The sequence below is a fragment of the Phoca vitulina genome, unplaced genomic scaffold, assembly GCF_004348235.1.
Source record: "Phoca vitulina isolate PV1807 unplaced genomic scaffold, GSC_HSeal_1.0 scaffold98, whole genome shotgun sequence".
In the NCBI taxonomy this organism is placed as follows: Eukaryota; Metazoa; Chordata; class Mammalia; order Carnivora; family Phocidae; genus Phoca; species Phoca vitulina.
Window position 1 is genome coordinate 1989325 of NW_022589801.1, and position 22687 is coordinate 2012011.

At 37.0% G+C, this 22687-nt stretch overlaps 1 protein-coding gene across 10 annotated transcripts in view; it reads right to left on the bottom strand.

Annotated features, from left to right (window-relative positions):
* MGAT4A (alpha-1,3-mannosyl-glycoprotein 4-beta-N-acetylglucosaminyltransferase A) overlaps window positions 1–22687 on the bottom strand; it is a 123447-nt gene that overhangs the window by 48028 nt on the left and 52732 nt on the right. For 6 of the 10 annotated variants that reach the window (XM_032397334.1, XM_032397328.1, XM_032397327.1 and 3 more), the window contains 4 exons: window positions 22201–22368; window positions 19732–19872; window positions 5467–5502; window positions 921–1054 (listed from right to left, as the gene is read on the bottom strand). In XM_032397334.1, coding sequence (XP_032253225.1) covers window positions 921–1054; window positions 5467–5502; window positions 19732–19872; window positions 22201–22368 — 479 coding nt within the window. The remainder of the gene's footprint in view (window positions 1–920; window positions 1055–5466; window positions 5503–19731; window positions 19873–22200; window positions 22369–22687) is intronic. The other 4 variants (XM_032397335.1, XM_032397333.1, XM_032397332.1 and 1 more) reach the window with 3 other exon arrangements.

Below are 22687 nucleotides of genomic sequence, written 5' to 3' on the forward strand. Positions count from 1 at the left end.
GAATATTTTGCAGTCATAAAAAAATGATGCTATGATATTCTTTTTAGCATAGAAAAATGTCCATATTAATAAATATATAGAACAATCCCATTTATATATAAATGTATAGAAGCCATAGGAAAAATTTCTTAAAATATATTTCAGAATATCAACAGTTATAGCTACATGGAGGAGTAACAGGTAAATTTTAACGATACATTCTGTAATTGTTTTAAATGGTATGCACGTGTTTACTTTTATGTTAAAGAAAACATTAACAACATTTTCCTTTTAAAAGACATGGGAAACCATGAAAAGTTGGGAATCAGTACACTAGAACCAGATAATGTCCTAAATCCTTTCATATTCTGAAATTCTACATGATAATTAAGAAAATATTTACTCCAGGGGCTTTTTTCCTTCATTATTCCCAAAAAGCATATTCAATACACTTTCCCTAGATCTTGTGAGGAGACTAAAATACAAGAAATGTTCCTTGTTCTTATCATATTTTGACTTTTAAAATAATAATGATGGCTGCATCTTGGGAGTATAGAGAAGGGGTAGAGAGAATAAGGAAATGATAAAACCCCAACCCAGGCAAAGCGTTTCTCAGGTTTCAAAACTCCCAAAGAAAATCAATGCAAATCTCCAAATTTAGGTCCGAGAGCTAAAAATGAGGACTCACTGCTTTTAAAGATTTATGTATATAATATTATCCTACTCACAACAGATCATTATTCCTGGACCGTTACTGCAGGAGACAAGTCAAGGCAAACACAGCAAGTTAGACTTACATTTAACTATCAGAAAGAATATATTATCTAACCTTTATACATCACATTTTTAAAAACATGCTTATAAAAGCATATTAAAACATTCATTTATGGTTTCAACTCTTATACATTATATGTAGTAAAAAAATAATGACAAATAATTACCTCTCCTATGAAGACTACTATAACACAGTCCAACTTCTCTTCAGGATACAGATTATCAATAAGGGAATGAAGGGTTTCTATGAGGTAAGATTTAACTTCTCTCTTCACTGTGGGAATTCCCATTACTATTGACACTGAAACAAAACAATGATAGTAATTATATAAAAAGATTTCACACTGACAGTACAGAATAACACTAGTATTTCAAAAGTGATTATACCCTCTCAAATTGATAGAAATGACTGAGAAATTGAAATACACTACTCAATAATAATTGAGGAATCAAAATATACTACAAAATGTACTACTATACGAAGAAAAATAAAGCCAAAAAAGGCATACCCGTAACAGTGTAATTCTTTTCCACAGGGCTTATCCATAAAAAATGTCAAAGTGTTGATAAAAATGAAGACTTCAAACCTCACATTGAAAACAAGTGACTGTAAAGTATAAATATAAATTATACAACTAAAAGTTAGAAACACTGAAACATCTTAAAAATTAATGTCTCAAAAAAAAAATCAATGTCTCAGATATCATGTATATAATGCAATCAGAAGGACACAACATCCCTTCTGTGGTTTTCTTGCCAAAAACGCATAACCTCAATCTAACCATGAATATCAGACAAATCCAAATTAGGGGGATAATCCACAAAATAATTGTCCAGGTATTTTCTGAAGTGTCCAGATCAGGGAAGACAAAGAAAGAATAAGGAACTGTGCGAGATGGCCGAAGACGAAGGAGACATGACAAGTAAATGAAATATGGGATCCTGAGTTGGATCCTGGAGCAGAAAAAGAAGAATGAGAAAATGACAAAATCTGAAGAGGATCTAAGGTTAGTTTACACTATAGCATCAATGTCAAGTTCCTGGTTTTGATCATTTGAACATTTAGGGGAACCGGGTGAGGTATATGAAAACACTGTGTGTACTTTCCATGCAACTCTTTCAAATCTAAATTACAGCCAGTTCTACTGTAATGCTTATTTTGCAACACAAATTTTTTCCTGAGTGATTAATGTATTAGGCAACTATCTGAGCATAATGTATTTCACATTTGCTTATGTGCAATTTCTCCTCTGGGACAAGCATTCACTAGGTAAACACAGAAAATGGAATCCATTTGAAATGAGTTCAAAAAACTGAACCAAGCAATGTAGAAATACATGAACAGTATACACTCCTAACTTCTACCAGCTGCCTCAGTTAACTGCACGTGAAGAACCACACATATCTACATCTAGTGTTGAAATTTCCACCAGATTGCAGATAACCTGCCTTGCATCACATTTCTCAAAACCTTCCAAGCGGCAATCCTTCTGAAGCCCATTTTAACAGGCAAACCTCAAGTATTATTCAGTACCATATTTACTGTAGTACTTAGTATTTCTGAATCATTTAGTGTGTGTAAAACTGTGTTTTTGTCTTTTTGTATGTGTAACTAACAAAGTTTCTGACCACTGTGATACTAACCGACTTTTCTCCTTTTATTGAACAATTCTGCATAGCATGATAAATTTTAAGAATGCGTATATTATGTTATAATAGGACTGTAATCCACCGGAAGGTTTTTTTTAATAACACCTTTTAAAAAGCCTTAATATCCTGTTACATAGCCGTAGAGAAATATTTTGCAAATGTTAAAAACATTTAAGTCTTAATAATGTAAAAATTTATTAGAAACGTGACAAAATACTTAGAATTCACGAAATTCTGAAATTAGAAGGAAGCTTGAAGATCATGGCTCAATGAGTCTACCACCATGATTCTGCAAATAAGAATACTAAGATCCATAATTTGGCTATATGCAAAAGAATGAAACTGGACCAGTTTGTTACACCATATACAAAAATAAACTCAAAACAGATTAAAAACCTAAATGTGAGACACAGAACCATAAAAATCCTAGAAGAGAGCATTGGCAATAATGTCTCTGACATCGGCCACAGTGACATTTTTCTAGATATGTCTCCAAGGCAAGGGAAACAAAAGCCAAAATAAACTACTGGGAGTACACCAAAATAAAAAGCTTCTGCACAGCAAAGGAAACAATCGATAAAACTAAAAGACAATCTACAGAATGGGAGAAGGTATTTGAAAATGACATATCCGATGAAGGGTTAGTATCCAAAATAACTAAAGAACGAATACAACTTAACAACCAAAAAAACAAATAATCTAATTTAAAAGGGGGCAGAAAGATATTTCTCCAAAGAGGAGATACAGATGGCCAACAAGACACATGAAAAGATGCATGACATCACTCATCATCAGAGAAAGGCAAATCAAAACCACAATGAGAACACCTCACATCTGTCAGAATGGTTAAAATCAACAACACAAGAAAACAGGTGTTGATGAGGATGTGGAGAAAAAAGGAATCCTCATGCACTATTGGCAGAAATGCAAACTGGTGCAGCCACTGTAGAAAACAGTATGGAGGGTCCTCAAAAATTAAAAATAGAACTACCCTATGACCCAGTAACTGCACTATTGGGTATTTACCCAAAGAATATGAAAGCACTAATCCAAAAAGATAAAAGCACCCCTATGTTTACTGCAGCATTATTTACAAGAGCCAAGTAATGGAAGCAGCCCAAGTGTCCATGGATTGATGAAAGGATAAAGAAGATGTGATACACACATACACACACAATGGAATACCACTCTGCCACAAAAAGAATGCAGTCTTGCCATCTGCAGCAACATTGATGGAGTAAGAGTATATAATGTTAAGAGAATAATTAAGTCAGAGAAAGACAAATGCCGTAGGATTTCACCCATAGGTGGAATTTAGGAAACAAAACAAAGGGAAAAAAAAGACACAAACCAAAAAAACAGAGTCTTAACTATAAAGAACAAAGGTTACCAGAGGGGAGGTGAATGGGAGGATAGATAAAATAGGTGATGGGGATTAAAGAGTACACTTACCATGATGAGCGCTGAGGAATACATAAAACTGTCGAATCACTAAATTGTACACCTAAAACGAACACTACATATTAACTATGTTGGAATTAAAATTTAAAAAGCAATAACAACCCTCCCCCCCAAAAGAATACTAAGATCCAAATGGTTTAAAAGATATCCCAAAGGTAGATGCCACACTCCTCTCTTCAATTTTGAGATGAAGAGCTTCCTGGGGCTCAAAAAGAGATCTGTCATATTTAGACTTCTGGGAAGATGGCAGAGCAGTAAAATCTTGAGCTCATAGACACACAGTGCAACCAACTCTGAAAAAGACTCAAGGGCTGGCACAAGAGACTTTACAGTTAATTGTAGAGAAAGCCACATTGAGAACTACAGGAGGGGAGGAAATGCACTTAGGTACCAAACCTCTGTGAGACTAACTGCACACAGGACCGAGAAGGGAGAGGAGCAGAATCCCCACCAGGTACCACAGGCCTGGAGAACCCACACTGGTAAGGTAAGTCCCCATAACATCTGGCTTTGAAAACCAGTGGGGCTTAACTTCCAGAGTTTTAAAATCAGCAGACCCAAACTCTGGGTACTTTAAAATCAACTGGTGTAGCTCCAAGAGAGCTGGCAGGGATAACAGGAAACTGAGTCCCCACCCTCAAAGAGCCAGCATAACAAAGAACCCTGCAGAGACACCTCAAGGAAGCAGCAGTTTGGAAAGTGCCTGGGGTATCTCAGATTTTGCACTGAAGGGGCAGGAATCTTTAGGAGACTTCAAGAACAAACGTGCTAGCAAGCACCATTCTCTTACCCTAGGCTCCCTCCCCTCCCCACCCCCCCATATAGCCAGACACTTGTGGGAACCACCACAAATCCTCTCTACATATCTTGCTAGCAACAATGCCCCACCTCTGCATTCCCCTTTGGGGGCACCACATCCAACCTGACCCACTCAGCAGGCATGCCTCCAAAACCACCTCTGCCCCAACACACCATGCAAGCAACCCCAGCAAGGACAAGTGCCACTCCAAAGTGACCCCTACCCTGGGGAGAAGGGAATATAACCATACAAAACCAGTGTGTACCCACAGTCCCAGCAGCCAAACCTTATAGCTGGCAGTGCAGAGACAGTGCCCTGCAGCTCAGTATATCTGCAGTCCCAGAGTACACAGACTAAGGACAGGCATCCAATCTGACTGCTGCCCTATACTACAAGTCCCCTTAAAGCACAGGGACCAAACCCTGACCAGTGTACCCCAAACAGGTAAAATGGGCCTTTGCAGCCAACTAGACTGAAGGTAAAGGCAGCTCAGTCCCACAGTAGAACCCACATAGCCACACAGGAAAGACCCCGGAGGTGCCTGATTCCAGTGAACAGAGGACACTGTGCTTCAAGACACCACAAGACCTCTTCTTCATAAGGCCACTACTTTCAAGATCAGGAGATGTAGGTGGTTTCCCTAATACAAAGAAACAAACACAGAGTTAGACAAAATGAGGAGACAGAGCAATATGGCCCAAATGAAAGAACAGGACAAAAATCACAGGAAGAGAGCTAAATGAAATGGTGATAAGCAATATGCTTGATAAAGAATTCAAAGTAATGGTCATAAAGATACTCACTGGACTTGAGAAAAAAGTGGAGGATCTCAGTAAGACCTTCAACAAAGAGATAGAAAATATAAAAAAGAACCAGTCAGAGATGAAAAATTCAGTAACTGAAATTCGAAATTCACTAGAGCAAATTGATACCAGAATAGAGGAGGCAGAACAACTAAGCAGTGATGTGGAAAACAGAGTAATGGAAAGCAACCAAGCTGAAGAGCAAAAAGTAAAAAGAATAAAAACTGAGAATAGGTTCAGGAAACTCAACAACGTCATCAAGCATAGTAACATTCACATTATAGGGATCTCAGAAGACAGAAAGCAACAGAAAATTTATTTGAAGAAATTATTGCTGAAAATTTCCCTACTGCAGGGAAGGAAAAGATATCTAGACTCAAGAAGCACAGAGAGCCCCCAACAAAATTTACCCAAGGAAGTCCACAGCAAGACACGTAACAATTAAAGTGACAAAAACAAGTGATGAAGAAAAAATTTTAAAAACAGCAAGAGAAAAGAAAAATTGTATACAAGGGGAACCACATAAGGTTATCAGTTGATTCTCAAACAGAAACTCTGCAGGCCAGAATGGAGTGGCAACATATATTCAAAGTCCTGAAAGGATAAAACATGCAACCAAGAAAACTCTATTCAGCAAGGTTATCATTCAGAATAGAAGGAGAGATAATGACTTTCCCAGACAAACAAAAGTTAAAGGAGTTCATCACCACTAAACCAGGCTTATAGAAAAACATTAAAGGGAATTCTTTGAGTAGAAATTAAAGGCCATAATTAAGCATAAGGAAATTATGAAAGGAAAAAATTTCACAGGTAAGTGCAAACATATAATAAAAGTAGTAGATTAATCACTTACAAAACCAGTATGGAGGTTAAAGTCAAAAGCAGTAAAAACAATTGTAACTATAAAAATCAGTCAAGAGATTCATAAAAGTACCTAACTATGACATCATGTACATAAACCAGCGGGGGCGGGGGGGGCAGGGAATGCATAGGAAAAATTCAGTGCTTTTAGGGGCGCCTGGGTGGCTCAGTCGTTAAGCGTCTGCCTTCGACTCAGGTCATGATCCCAGGGTCCTGGGATCGAGCCCCCCGTCGAGCCCCCCGTCGGGCTCCCTGCTCGGCGGGGAGCCTGCTTCTCCCTCTGCCACTCCCCCTGCTTGTGTTCCCTCTCCCGCTGTGACTCTCTCTGTCAAATAAATAAATAAAATCTTAAAAAAAAAAAAAAATTCAGTGCTTTTAGAATGGGTTCAAAAACTTAAGTGACCATGGGAGGAGCAAGATGGTGGAGGAGTAGGAGACCTAAATTTCATCTGGTCCCAGGAATTCAGCTACATAGGGATCAAACCATTCTGAACACCTACGAACTCAACAGGAGATCGAAGAAAAGAATAGCAACAACTCTCTGAACAGAAAAGCGAACACTTTCTGGAAGGTAGGACGTGCGGAAAAGTGAATCCGAGGCGATATTCGGGAAGATAGAGGGCGGGAGGAGGAAGCCTAGGTCAGCCGCTAGTGGCAAGTGATAGGGCCGCGGAGCACAAAATCGGAACTTTGAGAAGTCGGCTCCACTGAGGGATGTCAATCCAGTGGCTAAGTGGGGGATGGAACCCTCGCTGAGACTGTGTGGTCTCAGGACCCTCAGGGTCACAGAAAGACCGGGTGTGCCTGAGTGTGGCAGAGCTCCCGGGTATTGGAATGGGGAAGCCGGCTGCAGAGACGGAGCCGAAGCGCGGGCTCTCAGCTCGGGGTTGTCATAAACCGTGATCCGCCGCGCAGTCAGGCCACTGCTCCTCCAGCAGGGACCCAACAAGGGCAGATCTGGGGAGACTCCCCTTCCTCCCCCCGGGAGGAGCAGCCCGGAAGTGCACCGCAGGGATCTGCTGGGTTTGGAGACTCCACACCGGGTCGGGTGCCAGAGATAGAAACGCTCGGTCACAGGCCAGGTGAGCACAGAGTGTGGCTGGGACCGAGGAGACGGGAGTGACTGACTGCTTTTCTCTGGGGGCGCACTGAGGAGCGGGGGCCCAAGTTCTCGGCTCCTCCGGGGCGGAGATTGGGAGGCCGCCATTTTCACCTCCAAAGCCGAACGGAAAGCTTGCAGGGAACAAAAGCTCCCAAGAGCAAACCCGAGCAGATTACTTAGCCCGGACTGGCAAGGGCGGGGCAATTCTGCCTCCGACAAAGACATTTGGGAACCACGGCAACAGGCCCCTCCCCCAGAAGATCAGCAAGAACAGCCAGCCAAGACCAAGTTTACCGATCAATGAGAACGGCAGAACTCCAGCGCTAGGGGAATACTGCACACAGAATTCATGGCTTTTTTCCCCCTGATTCTTTAGTCTTTCAAAGTTAATTTTTTTAATTTTCTTTTCTTTTTTTTGAATTTTTCTTTTTCTCCTTTTCAACCAACATTTTATCAATCCCTTTTTTAAAAATCTTTTTTATTTTTCATTTTTAGAGTCATATTCCATCCCTTCATAGTAGTCAATCTTATTTTTGGTATATATATAAGTTGTTCTCTCTTTAAAATTTTGGGATACAGTTTCTTCTAACAGACCAAAATACACCCTAAATCTCTAGTGTATGGCTTTGTTCTACTCTCCTACCTGAGCACATTCTCCTTTTTTTTTTTATTTCTCTTCTTTCTTTTTTCAACCAATTTCTTATCTTATCAATTCCTTTTATAAAATCTTCTATAATTTTCATCTATACAGTCATATTCCATCCCTACATCGTATTCACCCTTATTTTTGTACATATATAAGCTTTTCTTTCTTTACAATTTTGGGAGGCAGTTTCTTCTAACAGACCAAAATATGCCCAAAATCTAGTGTGTGGCACTGATCTATTCACCAGCCTGATCATATCTGACCATATTCTTTTTTTTTTTTAATGCTTTTCTTTTTCTTTTTTTTTCTTTTTCCTTTATTTCCCTTTCTTTTCCACCAGTTTCAGGTCTCTTCTGATTTGCTTTAGCATATATTTTTCTGGGGTCATTGTTACCCTGTTAGCATTTTGTTCTCTCATTCATCTATTCTCCTCTGGATAAAATGACAAGATGTAAAAAATCACCTCAAAAAAAAAAAAAAAACAACAAGAGGCAGTACTGACTGCCAGGGACCTAATCAATGCGGACATCAGTAAGATGTCAGAACTAGAGTTCAGACTGATGGTTATAAAGATACTAGCTGGGCTTGAAAAAAGCATGGAAGATACTAGAGAAACCCTTTCTGGAGAAATAAAAACTAAATTCTAACCAAGTCGAAACAAAAAGGCTATTAATGCGGTGCAATCAAAAATGGAGGCTCTAACTGCTAGGATAAATGAGGCAGAACAGAGAATTAGTGATATAGAAGACCAAATGATGGAAAATAAAGAAGCTAAGAAAAAGAGAGATAAACAACTATTGGATCATGAGGGCAGAATTCAAGAGATAAGTGATACCATGAGACGAAACAATATTAGAATAACTGAGATCCTAGAAGAAGAAAGAGAGAGGGGGGCAGAAGGTATATTGGAGCAAATTATAGCCTAATTTGGGGAAGGAAATGCATCAAAATCCAGGAGGCACAGAGAACCCCCCCTCAAAAATCAGTAAAAATAGGTCAACACCCCGACATCTATTAGTAAAACTTACGAGTCTCAGAGACAAAGAGAAAATCCTGAAAGCAGCTCGGGAGAAGAGATTTGTAACCTACAATGGTAGAAACATTAGATCGGCAACAGACCTATCCACAGAGACCTGGCAGGCCAGAAAGGACTGGCATGATATATTCAGAGCACTGAATGAGAAAAATGTGCAGCCAAGGATACTATATCCAGCTAAGCTGTCATTGAAAATAGAAGGAGAGATAAAAAGCTTCCAGGACAAACAAAAACTAAAGGAATTTGCAAACACGAAATCAGGCCTACAAGAAATACTGAAAAGGGTCCTCTAAGCCAAGAGAGAGCCTAAAAGTAACACAGACCAGAAAGGAACAGAGACAATATACAGTAACAGTCACCTTACAGGCAATACAATGGCACTAAATTCATATCTTTCAATAGTTACCCTGAATGTAAATGGGATAAATGCCCCAATCAAAAGACACAGGCTATCAGATTGGATAAAAAAACAACACCCATCGATATGCTGTCTGCAAGAGACTCCTTTTTGACCCAAAGACACCTCCAGATTGAAAGTGAGGGGGTCAAAAACCATTTACCATGCTAATGGACACCAAAAGAAAGCTGGAGTGGCAATCCTTATATCAGACAAATTAGATTTTAAATCAAAGACTATAATAAGAGATGAGGAAGGACACTATATCCTATTTAAAGGGTCTACCCAACAAGAAGATCTAACAATTGTAAATATCTATGCCCCTAACATGGGAGCAGCCAAATATATAAGCCAATTAATAACAAAAGCAAAGAAACACATCGACAACAATACAATAATAGTAGGGGACTTTAACACCCCCCCCCCCAACTGAAACGGACAGATCATCTAAGCAAAAATCAACAAGGAAATAAAGACTTTAAATGACACACTGGACCAAATGGACTTCACAGATATATTCAGAACATTCCATCCCAAAGCAACAGAATACACATTCTTCTCTAGTGCCCATGGAACATTCTCCAGAATAGATCACATCCTAGGTCACAAATCAGGTCTCAACTGGTACCAAAAGATTGGGATCATTCCCTGCATATTTTCAGACCACAATGCTTTGAAACTAGAACTCAATCACAAGAGGAAAGTCAGAAAGAACTCAAATACATGGAGGCTAAAGAGCATCCTACTAAAGAATGAATGGGTCAACCAGAAAATTAAAGAAGAATTTTAAAAATTCATGGAAACAAATGAAAACACAACTCTTCAAAATCGTTGGGCTGCAGCAAAGGCGGTCCTAAGAGGAAAGTATATAGCAATACAAGCCTTTCTCAAGAAACAAGAAAGGTCTCAAATACACAACCTAACCCTACACCTAAAGGAGCTGGAGAAAGAACAGCAAATAAAGCCTAAACCCAGCAGAAGAGAAATAATAAAGATCAGAGCAGAAATCAATGAAATAGAAACCAAAAGAACCGTAGAACAGATCAACAAAACTAGGAGTTGGTTCTTTGAAAGAATTAACAAGATTGATAAACCCCTGGCCAGACTTATCAAAAAGAAAAGAGAAAGGACCCAAATCAATAAAATCATGAATGAAAGAGGAGAGATCACAACCAACACCAAAGAAATACAAACAATTAAAAGAACATATTATGAGCAACTATATGCCAGCAAATTAGATAATTGGAAGAAATGGATGCATTCCTAGAGATGTGTCAACTACCAAAACTGAACCAGGAAAAAATAGAAAACCTGAACAGACCTCTAACCACTAAGGACATTGAAGCAGTCATCAAAAATCTCCCAACAATCAAAAGCCCAGGGCCAGATGGCTTCCCAGGGGAATTCTATCAAACATTTAAAAGAGAATTAATACCTATTCTTCTGAACCTGTTCCAAAAAATAGAAATGGAAGGAAAACTTCCAAACTCATTTTATGAGGCCAACATTACCTTGATCCCAATACCAGACATAGACCCCATCGAAAAGGAGAATTACAGACCAATATCTGTGAAGAACATGGATGCAAAAATTCTCACCAAAATACTAGCCAATAGGATCCAACAGTACATTAAAAGGATTATTCACCACGACCAAGTGGAATTTATTCCTGGGCTGCAAGGTTGGTTCAACATCCACAAATCAATCAATGTGATACAATACATTAATAAAAAAAAGAACAAGAACCATATGATCCTCTCAATAGATGCAGAAAAAGCATTTGACAAAGTACAGCATCCTTTCTTGATCAAAACTCTTCAGAGTATAGGGATAGAGAGTACATACCTCCATATCATAAAAGCCATCTATGAAAAACCCACAGTGAATATCATTCTCAATGGGGAAAAACTGAGAGCTTTCCCCCTAAGGTCAGGAACACGGCAGGGATGTCCACTATCACCACTGCTATTCAACATAGTACTAAAAGTCCTAGCCACAGCAATTAGACAACAAAAAGAAATAAAAGGCATCCAAATCGGCAAAGAAGTAGTCAAACTCTCACTCTTTGCAGATGACATGATACTTTATGTGGAAAACCCAAGACTCCACCCCAAAACTGCTAGAACTCATACAGGAATTCAGTTAAGTGGCAGGATGTAAAATCAATGCACAGAAATCAGTATACACCTACAACAAGACAGAAGAATGAGAAATTAAGGAGTCGATCCCATTTACAACTGCACCCAAAACCATAAGATACCTAGGAATAAATCTAACCAAAGAGGCCAAGAATCTGTACTCAAACTATAAAATACTCATGAAAGAAATTGAGGAAGACACAAAGAAATGGAAAAACGTTCCATGCTCATGGATTGGAAGAACAAATATTGTGAAGATGTCAATGCTACCTAGAGCAATTTACACATTCAATGCAATCCCTATCAAAATACCATCAACTTCTTTCAAAGAAATGGAACAAATAATCCTAAAATTTGTATGGAAACTGAAAAGACTACGAATAGCCAGAGGTATGTTGAAAAAGAGAAGCAAAGCTGGTGGCATCACAATCCCAGACTTCAAGTTCTATTACAAAGCTGTAATCCTCAAGACAGTATGGTACTGGCACAAAACAGACACATAGATCAATGGAACAGAATAGAGAGCCCAGAAATGGACCTTCAACTCTATGGTCAACTAATCTTTGACAAAGCAGGAAAGAATGTCCAATGGAAAAAAGACAGTCTCTTCAACAAATGGTGTTGGGAAAATTGGACAGCCACGTGCAGAAGAATGAAACTGGACCATTTCCTTACACCACACACAAAAATAGACTCAAAATGGCTGAAAGACCTAAATGTGAGACAGGAGTCCATCAAAATCCTCAAGGAGAACACAGGCAGCAACCTCTTCGACCTCAGCCGCAGCAACTTCTTCCTAGAAACATCGCCAAAGGCAAGGGAAGCAAGGGCAAAAATGAACTACTGGGACTTCATCAAGATAAAAAGCTTTTGCACAGCAAAAGAAACAGTCAACAAAACCAAAAGACAACTGACAGAATGGGAGAAGGTATTTGCAAATGACATATCAGATAAAGGGCTAGTATCCAAAATCTATAAAGAACTTATCAAACTCAACACCCAAAGAACAAATGATCCAATCAAGAAATGGGCAGAAGACATGAACAGACATTTCTGAAAAGAAGACATCCAAATGGCCAACAGACACATGAAAAAGTGCTCAGCATTGCTCGGCATCAGGGAAATCCAAATCAAAACCTCAATGAGATACCACCTCACACCAGTCAGAATGGTTAAAATTAACAAGTCAGGAAACGACAGATGTTGGCAGGGATGTGGAGAAAGGGGAACCCTCCTACACTGTTGGTGGGAATGCAAGCTGGTGCAGCCACTCTGCAAAACAGTATGGAGATTAATCAAAAAGTTGAAAATAGAGCTACCATCTGATCCAGCAATTGCACTACTGGGTATTTACCCCAAAGATACAAACGTAGGGATCCAAAGGGGTACGTGCACCCCGATGTTTATAGCAGCAACGTCCACAATAGCCAAACTGTGGAAAGAGTCAAGATGTCCTTCTACAGATGAATGGATAAAGAAGATGTGGTATACACACACACACACACACACACACACACACACACACTGGAATATTATGCAGCCATCAAAAGGAATGAAATCTTGCCATTTGCAACAACGTGGATGGAACTGGAGGGTTTATGCTGAGCGAAATAAGTCAATCAGAGAAAGACATGTATCATATGATCTCACTGATATGAGGAATTCTTAATCTCAGGAAACAAACTGAGGGTTGCTGGAGTGGTGGGGGGTGGGAGGCATGGGGTGGCTGGGGGATAGACATTGGGGAGGGTATGTGCTATGGTGAGCGCTGTGAATTGTGTAAGACTGTTGAATCACAGACCTGTACCTCTGAAACAAATAATACATTATATGTTAAAAAAAAAAAAAAAAGAAGGTAGTAGGAAGGGAAAAATGAAGGGGGGGAAATCGGAGGGAGAGATGAACCATGAAAGACTATGGACTCTGAGAAATAAACTGAGGGTTCTAGAGGGGATGGGGGTGGGGGGATGGGTTAGCCTGGTGATGGATATTAAAGAGGGCATGTACTGAATGGAACACTGGGTGTCATACGCAAACAACGAATCATGGAACACTACATCAAAAACTAATGATGTAATGTTTGGTGATTAACATAACATAAAAAAAAAAAAAAAACTTAAGTGACCATCAATTTAATGTAGACTGCTATACACATAGGATGTTCTATATGAAGCTAATGGTAACAAATAAAAAACCTGTAATAGATACATAAGAAAACAAAGAGAAAGGTATCCAAGCGTAACACTAACAAAATCCATCAAACCACATAGGAAAGAGCAAGAGAAGAAGGAAAGAAGAACTGCAAAACAACCATAAAACAAGTAACAAAATGGCATTATATACATACTTATCAATTATCATTTTAAATGATATGGACTAAATACTCCAATCAAAAGACATAAAGTGATTGAATCGATAAAAAAGCAAGACCCATATATATGCTGCCTATAAGAGACTCATTTCAGACTTAAAGACACACGCAGATTGACAACGAAGGGATGGAAAAACATTTACCATGCAAATGGAAGTAAAAACAAAACTGGGAAAGCAAAACTTCTATCAGACAAAACAGACTATAAAACTAAGACTGTAAAAAGAGACAAAGGACACTACATAATGATAAGGGGAACTATCTGACAGAAGGATATAACAATTGTATATATTTATGCACTGAACATGAGAGCACCTAAGTACATAAAACAACTATTAACAGACATAAAGGAAGAAATTAACAGTACTACAATAATATTAGGAGATATCCACTTACAGTAATGGATAGATCATTGAGACAGAAAATCAACAAGGGAAGAGTGGCTTTGAATGATAAATTAGATATATTAGAACATTCAATCCAAAAACAGCAGATTACACATTCCTTTCAAGGGAATATGGGACATTCTCCAGAATAGATCAAATGTTAGACCACAAAACGAGTCACAATAAATTGGAAAAGATTGAAATCATGCCATCCATCTTTTCCAACCACAATAGTATGAAACTAGAAATCAATCACAAGAAAAAATCTGGAAAGAACACAAATACATGAGGATAAATAAGAAACTACTAAACAATGAATGGGTCAACCAAGAAATCAAAGAGGAAATAAAAAAATACGTGGAGAACATGAAAATGAAAACACAATAGTCCAAAATCTTTGGGAGGCAACAAAAGCTGTTCTAACAGAAAAGTTTACAGCAACACAGGTTTATCTCAAGAAACAAGAAAAATCTCAAGTAAACAACCTAACATTTAAAGGAGCTAGAAAAAGAAGAACAAACAAAGCCCAATGCCAGTAGAAAGAAGGAAATAATAAAGATTAGAGCAGAAATAAATGAAATAGAGACTTAAAAAACAATAAAACAGATCACTGAAACCAGAAGCTCATTCTTTGAAAAGATCAAGAAAATTAATATACCCTCAGTATAAAGGCACTACATGAAAAGAAAACTACAGGCCAGTATCTTTCATGAACATAGATGCAAAAATCCTCAACAAAATATTAGCAAACTGAATCCAACAATATGATAAAAATCATTCACCATAATCAAGTGGGATTTATTCCAGGGATGAGAGGGTGGCTCAATATTCACAAATAAATCAACATGATACATCATATTAACAAGAGAAAAGACAAAAACCATATGATCATCTCAATAAAAGCAGAAAAAGCATTTGACAAAATCCAGTATCTGTCATGATAAAAACTCTCAACAAAGTGGGTTTAGGGGGAACATACCACAATATAATAAAGACCATATATGAAAAATTCACAGCTAGCATCACACCCCATGGTGAAAAACTGAGAGCTATTCCTCTAAGATCAGGAATAAGACAAGGATGTCCACTCTCACCACCGTTATTCAACCTAGGAATCAAAGTCCTAGCCACAGCAATCAGACAGGAATAGGATATAAAAGGCATCCAGATTGGTAAGGAAGAAGTAAAACTTTCACTATTTGCAGATGACATGATACTAAATATAGAAAACCCTCAAGACTCCACCAAAAACCGCTAGAACTGATAAATGAATTCAGTAAAATCACAGTATACAAAATATACAGAAATCAGTTGCATTTCTATTCACTAATAATGAGATAGCAGAAAGAGAAATTAAACAATAATCTCATTTACAATTGCACCAAAAAGAATAAAATACTCAGGAATAAATTTAACCAAGGAGGTAAAAGACCCATACTCCAAAAACTAAAGAACACGGATGAAACAAACTGAAGATGACAGAAACAAATGAAAAGATACTCCATGCTCATGGCTTGGAAGAATCCATATTGTTAAAATGTCCATACTACTCAAAGCAATCTACAGATTCAATGCAATATGTATCAAAGTAACAACAGCATTTTTCACAGAACCTGTTGCTTCTTTCTGTTCTTAGGATAAAAGCCCAAATCCAGTAAATGGTCTGCAAGGTCCTGCATTGTCTGTCTCCAGTACATCTCTAGTCTCATCTTATTCCATGCTTCCCCTCACTCTGCACTTCATCTACAGTGACCTTCTTTCATTTTCTAGAACATTCCATGCTCCCTCCATCACAGGGCTTTTGTGATGCTCTTCTCATTTTCTGGAATACTTTTTTCTCCCATGTGGTAGCCATAATAATGTTGTCCCTACCATGTCCATGACCTAATTCCTGGAATTTTTGAGTATATTACCTAACATGCCCAAAGGGATATTGTGGATTTGATTAAGGATCTTGAGATTGGAAGGTTATCCTGGATTACCCAGGTAAGCCTAATGAACTCACAAGGGTCCTTATGAGAAGAAGGTGGGAGAGTCTGTGAGAGGAGGAGATGTGACAATGTAAGCAAGAGGTCAGAGTCACAGAGAGATCTGCAGATGAAGAAGGGGCACTGATGAATGTAGCCAGCCTCTGGAAGCTGGAAAATGAAAGAAGTGGACTATCCCCTAAAGCTTCAGAAGGAACACACCCTAGTCAACACATTGATTTTAGGACTTCTGGCCACCAAAACTAGAAGATAATAAACTTATGCTGTTTTAGGTCACTGGGTTTGTGGTAATTTTTACAGCAGAATTAAGCAACTCATACACCCACCTTCACCAGTAACTACCTTGTTCACTGATCTCACATCTAATCCATTTTTAAGACTTCCTTAAAATCCTTAATTGAGGCAAATGCCCCTTTTATATATTATCAAGGCATCCTTTGTATCACCAATTAAGGTTGTAGCTGTACAATTATTTACATAATTAATTATTTAACTCACGCATTCTCCTTTACTAGACTGAAGCCCCACAACACAAGGAACCACATCTAATTTTGCGTACCAAAGTACCCAGCAAAGTACCTGGCACATAACAGGTGCTCATGGATTTTCTTTCACTTCAGCACAAAAAACAACCTGCTGTCCTCTACCATCAATAATGCCATTTTGGTAGGTAACCTGTGGGGGGTCTTTCTTTAGCCATCTTGCTCAGCACTGAATGGCCCCTGAATCTGAGGAGCTGTGAGTTTCTTCAACTCAAAGAAATTTTCTTCTATTATATATTTGGGTATTTCCTCTCTTCACTCCCTTCACTCTCCTTCTGAAATTTCTATTAGATAGATATTAAAACTTTGGTCTACCCCAATTCTTTGTGCCCTCTATGCAGCATTCCAGAAGAACTACACAGCTCAATCTTTCAGATTGCTAATCTGATCTTCAGCTGTCTCTACTCTGCTTATTAGTACATCTATATGGAAATTTTAAATATAATCAATGAAATTAGAACAGAGATACCCAATTGATCCTTTATGAACTGGCCTCTCATCCCTCTAAAATATATTGATTATGTGTAATTTCTAAATTATATTCTCCTTGCTCTGCAAATTCTATTTCCTTGAGTATTAAGTCATTCACAATGTGGGTTTCCTTAAATATTTTGTAACCCTCATTGTACAATATGCCCTTTTACCCATCTGTAGTTGCTGTATCTATTTATTGCAACCTGCAAATTTCGTGGAAGGATCTAGATATGGTGTGGGTAGGATGGGCTGGCAGTTTTTTGTTCTTCACAAAGGAATTCAAGCCCCTCTTTAGACAGTCAGTAGATGCCTGGAACGCATTCTCCCTCTTTAGTCTTAGGAAGACTTAACTGGTCTGAGTGCTGTTCCTTATTTAATCAGCCTGACCACTGAAGAACAGAATTTTTAGCAAGAAGCAGTTTTTCTTTGATCTAAAAAACAGAAGGGGCACCTGGGTGCTCAGTTGGTTAAGTGTCTGCCTTTGGCTCAGGTCATGATCCCAGGGTTTTGGGATTGAGTGAGCCCTGCATCGAGCTCCCTGCTCAGTGGGAGTCTGCTTTTCCTTCTGCCCTTCCCCTTGCTTGTGATCTCATTCTCTCTCTCTCTCTCAAATAAATAAATAAAATCTTAAAAACAACAACAATAAAAAACCCAAAAAACAAAACAAAACAAAAAAACCACCAGAAGTTCTTAATATAAAGTCCCTAAAAAGATTTTGGAGTTCCACAAAACCCCAGAAATTATATACAGAATTACTTTTTCTATGTGCATTTTTCTAAATAGAAAGTTTATAGCTTTCCTAGGATAGCCAAAGGGTTCTTTGACTCTAAAAATGTTAAGAACCATTGCTTAAGGATTTAGGAAGGTGATTTTAATGTAAATCTGAGGGTTTTCTTGTTTTTGTTTTTTTTTTTTTTGTTTTTTCAAGTTTTCTGCTTTTTCTAACTCTCAAAAAATAGTGCCAGCTTAGTAACAATGTTAACTAGTGGAAATCTGGTTGACCAAGATTTCATTATATTTATGATAAAGTCAAACAAATGGGATGGAAAATAAGTATCTTCAAAAGGGTAAGAGAATGTCACATTCACAAAATAACAAGGAGCTACTAAGGAGAACCTATTAGATGTGAGAAGTTCTAAAGGACTTTAAAAACACTTGTACTTTCTTTTCATTTGATATTCTTATTAATGAAGACATCATCTAAACCAACATGTACTAAATGACTGAGACATCCTACCCAAATAATGATTATTAAAGGGAGAGATATAATACCAACTTCAGAAATAATTAACGATCAATGTTCTAAAGAAAATAATTTAGAGGACACCACACATCTTGTTAGTCTTTGTACGTCCAGCACCTACTGGATATTTATTGAATCAATAAGGAAATGGAAGAATGAGTTAGTCTGAACATGGTATTTTAAGAATTATCACTTCCTTAGGAAGGCAGTGTGCAATTTTAAATGATTCATAAAGTAGAAAGACGGCAGAACTAAAAAAAGACAAATATAAAAGCTTATGCTAATAGATCAAATAATATGAGAAAATGCAACACACACACAAAAGTAAAATACCTAAGAATCCTACTGAATCAAAAGCAGATTAAATCAGTCTTTTCAAAAACATTATCACAAAGATGAATTTCAGTATCTATCAAGTAATGGTTTTAACAAAAGACAAAAGACTTACTAGGGGAGCAAAACAATATTTTGCTATCTACATTTTAAAATCTCCAAAGAAAAGATTAACAAAGTCAAAATAGAGGAATAAAAATCATGAAAGAACAGTAAGTAGGGCCCACAAGGAAAATTCAAGCTCTGGCAGTTCTAACAGAAAGAAAAAAAATATGCAATAAACTATCTTTTCACTATATGAGGAAAAAAAAGCAACCCAAAGTATTTCTATTATTGTCTGAAAGATTAAATGAAAGTGATTATATGCCTTCCAGCTCTCTAAGAAAAAGCAGGGGCAAACATAAGAAAACCTCTCTTGATGAGACTGTGAGAACTACTAACGTTAAAAGAAGACACAAGAAAAAAAAGTCATCTCAAATTTTTAAAACAGAAAAATTACAAAGGTTTAAACATTTTTCTGCCCGGAGATGGGGCTTACACCAGATTTCTCATGACCGTTTTCAGCTCTATACTCTGATCTATGGAGAAAAATAGATAACTCCTTTCAACGTAAATGAGTCCTAAGTTATTATGCAGAGAGAAGGAATTATTCTTCTTTGACCTGACAGGCTTCTAATGGTCAATGTTATACTCCAAGATCCAATTAAGACCAGCAGTACAACCACAGTAAGAAACAAAATAAACATACCTCCTGTTCTTCCATTACCAATCTGCAGAGCAGGCTGAAGGCTTCTTTCATTTTGCAATAAATGAGGCAAATGGTAATAAATACTTGGCACTTGAAGAGATTTTTTGCTTGTTAACTCCTTTAATAGCTTTAGGGTATTATCTAAAACAGAAAAGCATAATTAATGCACAGGAACACCTTACTTACAGAAGTTGCTAATTTTACAAATATAGCAGTAAAAATTTATGAGAACTAGAACTTTCCCGATTTCATACTTTGGTGAATAAGATCTCCATTTAAAATGAAAAAGGACACTTCTGCAACGAGTCTCAGAGTCCCAATGTTGACAGCACTCTGAAGAAGCTGAAGTACCCTGAGAAGGTGGAATGCTTTCATCACTTGCCGTTATAAAGGTTCAGAACTCAGGCCCTGCAGAACACACTCTAAACATGCTACCCATTTATGAAAATATAATAAGCACATTCACCACCAATAACTTTCACTTTCTTTATGCTATTCTATTTTACTGAATTTTCACATGGAAGATTTTTTTTTTTTTTCAAAAAAATACAAGTACAATAATTTAAACCACACAATTTGAGAATGCTCCGTACAGATCCTAACTTTCAAATAGCTTTTCCATTTTCCTTAGAGGAGTTAATGAATCCTTTAATATGAAATAAAAACTCAATCTAGTAGGCAATATTGTTTTAAAGTTCCAACTATATTATAATTTAACCTTTAAAATACAGAAGTTAGCAGTAAGGACTTAAAGCCTCGAAGATTTCATGCAAAACTCCATGAAAACTCCATTAAAAATATGACGAGAACCAAAAAATTCACAAAAGAAATGCAAATGACTGCTATATTAACATTTAATCTCATAAGTAAAGAAACAATTATAAATTACAAGACACCAATTTCAACCTATCAACTTAGCATAAGATTAAATAATAATATTAGATATTGGTGATAATGTGGTATATGTTTCAGCTATTCAGAAGAACATCAAAAACCCTAAAACATGTCTGCCTTACTAGTCAATAATTTCCCTTTTAGCAACTTCACTTTTATACATTCAATAAATATTTAGTGATTATCTATTTTGTCCCAGCCACTGTGTCATGTGTTTAGAAATGTTAGTCATAGATCCTTGTTTTTAAGGAAGTCATAATGTAACGAAATAACATAAGGACTACCAATTTATACACAAAGACGTTCATCGCAGAGTTATAAACTGGGGAGAAAAAACAACACAGAAATATCCTATTTGCCTAGTAGAAAAATATTTAATACATTATGGTATATGGTTAACTGACATACGGCCATTGAAAATGGCATTTTTGAAGAATATTCAATGACACAGTAAAATGCTAATAGCCTAATTTCAAAAGTAAAATTGAGGCTCTAAGACACAATCACAATTTTGAAGAAAAACATAAATGGAAAAAAGACTAGAAGGAAATAAAAAATGTTAATAAAAAACACTTGGCAGAGCAGGCTTATGGGTGGTTTATTTTTTATTATCTATACCATTCCATAATTTTAAATGTTACTGTGTCATAACACACATTTCACAATCAGGAGGGGAAACACGGAGCATGAAAATTTAAAAATAAGGTCAGGCAGTGAATCTAAGACAAGAGGAATGAATGATAAAGGATGGAAAAAGATGCTGCTAAATGAAAAAGTATATTAATCTTGAAAGATTACATAAATTTTGAGGTAACTGATTATATACATATGTTAATTTAATTATTAGACTAAGAAAATCACAGAAACAGAGAGGATAATTGACATTCATCTTACTCTAACCACAAGTTCTTAGAGAAGGAACAGATCAGATACCCCCAAAAGTACACACTGTAATAAAACCATATTTTTTTCTTATAAATCAGAGATAAGAGTACTAATTGCTTCAAATAGCTCAAAGGTTCTCCAGAGTCTGTCTAAAGTCCATACAAGTCACAACATAAACATGTAAAAACACAAAATTAAATTTTTAATCTCATTTGGAATATGCTTTTTAAAAGATCTGGCTTTGGGCGCCTGGGTGGCTCAGTCGTTAAGCATCTGCCTTCGGCTCAGGTCATGATCCCAGGGTCCTGGGATAGCGTCCCATGTGGGGCTCCCTGCTCGGCAGGGAGCCTGCTTCTCCCTCTCCCACTCCCCCTGCTTGTGTTCCCTCTCTCACTCTCTCTCTAATAAATAAAAATTATAATAATAATAAAAAAATAAAAGATGTGGCTTTTTGCTATTGGGGAAATTTATCCAACTGAAATCTAAATCAATATTACACTACTCTCTTAAAATCAAATTTAACAATTAAAATTGTTTTATAATTTACCATTATAGGAAAGTTTTGTGTGATGTTTCTCTCTGAAAACAGTAATAAATGCTGGCTGATAGCTACTTTAAACGACTTTCAAACAAATTACTTCACATAACCCCTTGAAAATACAATTTTTAAACTAAACATATTATTTGTACCTGAAAATTTATTTAATGCATCCTTACTTCCATTTGCTTCTGCTCCTACACGCTTGAACTGTTGTACAATGGCGTTTAATTCAGAAGAGCGCTGAGAGATTCTATGTTCAGCTATTCGAAGACGTTCTTTCAAGGCAAGAAACTCTCGTTGATAAGCAATCAGTTTTTCTAGAAGCAAAACCAAAAGTTTTGAATATATTTTAAAAAAAAAACATAAAACATAACTGTAAGATCAGAAATTTTAAAGTCACATTTTCCAGAAAAAGATATTCATTTATGTATTGATACAGAACAGAAAATAAAAAAGAGCCCCAACCAGTTATATATAACAAAGCCTCCACCAACGTAATGCTCCTTTTTGCTTTTTTAGCGTTAGAAAGCAATTTATTTTTTTTCCCTGAGACTTTCTTTAAATTTCTTTTAAATTAAATTCAAGTTAGTAAACATATAGTGTTTTATTAGTTTCAGGGGTAGAATTTAGTGATTC